A 2,500-nucleotide genomic window follows, 5' to 3' on the forward strand; every position below is an offset into this window, starting at 1 on the left:
CCAGGTAGGCCACGGCAAACTGTCGGTGGGGTCGCAGGAGGATGTCCATTAGCCGCTGGAACGTGGCGGGCGCCCCGTGCAGCCCAAAGGGGAGAACCCGGTACTGCCAGTGGCCGGTGGCCGTGCTAAAGGCTGTCTTAGGCCTTGCCTCCGGTGCGAGCGCCACTTGCCAATAGCCTTTGGTGAGGTCCAGGGTCGATATGAATCGGGCTCTCCCCAGCCTCTTGATCAGGTCGTCCACTCTGGGGAGGGGGTAGCTGTCAAACTCCGACACCTGGTTCAGCCTCCGGAAGTCATTGCATAGCCTCATGCTTCCGTCCGGCTTCGGCACGACGACGATGGGGCTGCTGGACTCCTCGATGATGTGGTCCCGCAGCATGCGACTGACTTCCTCCTCGATGGCCTGGCGCCGGGCCTCGGGGACACGGTATGGCCTTTGTCTCACCACTACACCGGGAGGAGTCTTGATTTCATGCTGGACCAGCTGAGTCATTCCCGGGGCAGCCGAAAACACATCTGCAAACTGGTCGATCAGCTCGGTAAGCTCCTGTCTTTGGGTGGGGGTGAGGTCCTCCCCGAAGCCGACCAAGGTACCCTTGCCCCGGTCCGAGTCCTGAGCTGCGAACGCCGACACCACCGGGGTTGGTTCCACCCACTTTTTCAGCAGGTTGACATGGTATAGCTTCCCGTCCTTCGGCTTACCGGGCTGCTGTAGGCGGTAGTTGACTGGGCCCCGGCGCTCGAGGACAGTGTATGGACCTTGCCACCGGGCGAGGAACTTGCAGGCGCTGCTGGGCACTAACAGGAGGACCCGGTCCCCCGGCTGGAATTCCCGGGGCTGTGCGGGGCGGTTGTATACCTTCTTCTGCTCCTCCTGCGCCGCCAGCATGTGCTCCCGGACGATGGGGCCCACCCTGTCAATCCTTGCTTGCATGTCCTGTACGTACTCGACGACGGAGCGGAAGGGGGATGGTTGCTCCTCCCAGGCTTCGCGGGCCACATCCAACAATCCCCGCGGCCGCCGCCCGAACAGGAGCTCGAAGGGCGTGAAGCCCGTGGACGCCTGGGGGCACTCCCGAACGGCGAAGAGTACGTAGGGGAGGAGGAGGAGGTCCCAGTTCCTCCCCTCCTCGTCCACCACCCGGCGCAGCATCCGCTTGAGGGTCTGATTGAACCTCTCAACAAGTCCGTCGGTTTGGGGGTGGTAGACGGACGTCCGGAGGTGCTTCACCTGTAACATACGACACAAATCCGCCATTAGCTTCGAGACAAAAGGCGTACCTTGGTCGGTCAACACGTCCTTGGGGATCCCCACTCGACTGAAGAGGAGTACCAGCTCCCTGGCGATGTTTTGTGAGGTGGCCTTGCGGAGCGGCACCGCCTCAGGGTACCGCGTGGCGTAGTCGACCAGGACCAGGATGTATTCATGGCCCCGGGCAGACTTGGGTAGGGGCCCCACGAGATCCATGCCCACTCGCTCAAACGGGACGCCGATGATGGGCAGGGGTATCAGGGGCGCCGGCGGGGGCCTCCGCGGGGCCGTGCGTTGGCACTGCGGGCACTGTTGGCAAAAGGCCCGGACCTCCGCGTCCATCCCGGGCCACACGAAGCGGTCCCGCAGTTTCTCCAGGGTATTTCGGGCCCCCAGGTGGCCGCCGAGGGGATGGGTGTGGGCTAGGTGTAATAAGACGGCTGTCTTGGCTCGGGGCACCACCAGTAGGTCCACCTGCTCCCCGCGGCGGCAGGCCCGTTGGTACAGGAGCCCCCCTCGGACGAGGAAGTACGATGTGGGGAGCCTCAGGTCTGGGCTCTGGTCGACCCCCTCTATCACCCGTACCTGGGCCCAGCAGTGCTTCAGTCGGTCGTCCTCCTTCTGCTCCCGGCCGAACTTTCCCTCCCGGTTTACCTGGGGAAAGACAGACGACAGAGGGTTAGTAATTTGGGGGGTCTTACCTTCTGAGGTGGCCTCTCCGTCGTCCTGGGCCAGGTAGGCCGGCCAGGTTGGGATCCCCTTCCCCCGCCGCCGCGGTCTCCGGGACTCGGCTCTCGGTACCACCCGGAAGGGGATGATTCCGACCTGGAGGGGCCAGGTGCCGGCTTCGCTCCGGATCTGGACCTCAGCTGAGGGGACCTCCCGGGTGTCCCAATGGACGCATGTCACGGTAAGCGTCCCGCTTGGGCGGCGCCCCTCAGGCAGGATGGAGGGTTGGGCAAGGGTCACCGTGCTCCCGGTGTCCAGTAGGGCGGTTACCGGTCTCCCTTCGACCCACACCGTCACGGAGGGCGCCTCCGGCGGTTGCTGCTGATGGAGGGCGCAGCCTGCCAGCCATGGTTTTGTAAGCAGCCGGGCGGCTTCCCTCTCCGGCTCTGTAGGCATGGGCTCGTCTCGGGGGTGTTCACAAGTGGGCGCCCTCTGGGGGATCCTCCAGATGCGGGGCCGGGTCTGGCGGTCAGACCGGGGGCCCTGGGCACCGAGGGGCCGATCGAGGTGCTGCTGCTC

At 65.0% G+C, this 2,500-nt stretch overlaps 1 protein-coding gene across 1 annotated transcript in view; it reads right to left on the minus strand.

Moving 5' to 3' along the window:
- The window catches only part of LOC128635359 (uncharacterized), a 5,453-nt gene that overhangs the window by 1,458 nt on the left and 1,495 nt on the right, over positions 1–2,500 (minus strand). The window contains exon 2 of the mRNA XM_053687964.1: positions 1–2,500. This exon is cut by the window's left edge and continues 1,115 nt beyond it; it is cut by the window's right edge and continues 1,105 nt beyond it. Coding sequence (XP_053543939.1) covers positions 1–2,500 — 2,500 coding nt within the window.

This window comes from Ictalurus punctatus, chromosome 18 (genome assembly GCF_001660625.3).
Source record: "Ictalurus punctatus breed USDA103 chromosome 18, Coco_2.0, whole genome shotgun sequence".
Classification (NCBI taxonomy): domain Eukaryota; kingdom Metazoa; phylum Chordata; class Actinopteri; order Siluriformes; family Ictaluridae; genus Ictalurus; species Ictalurus punctatus.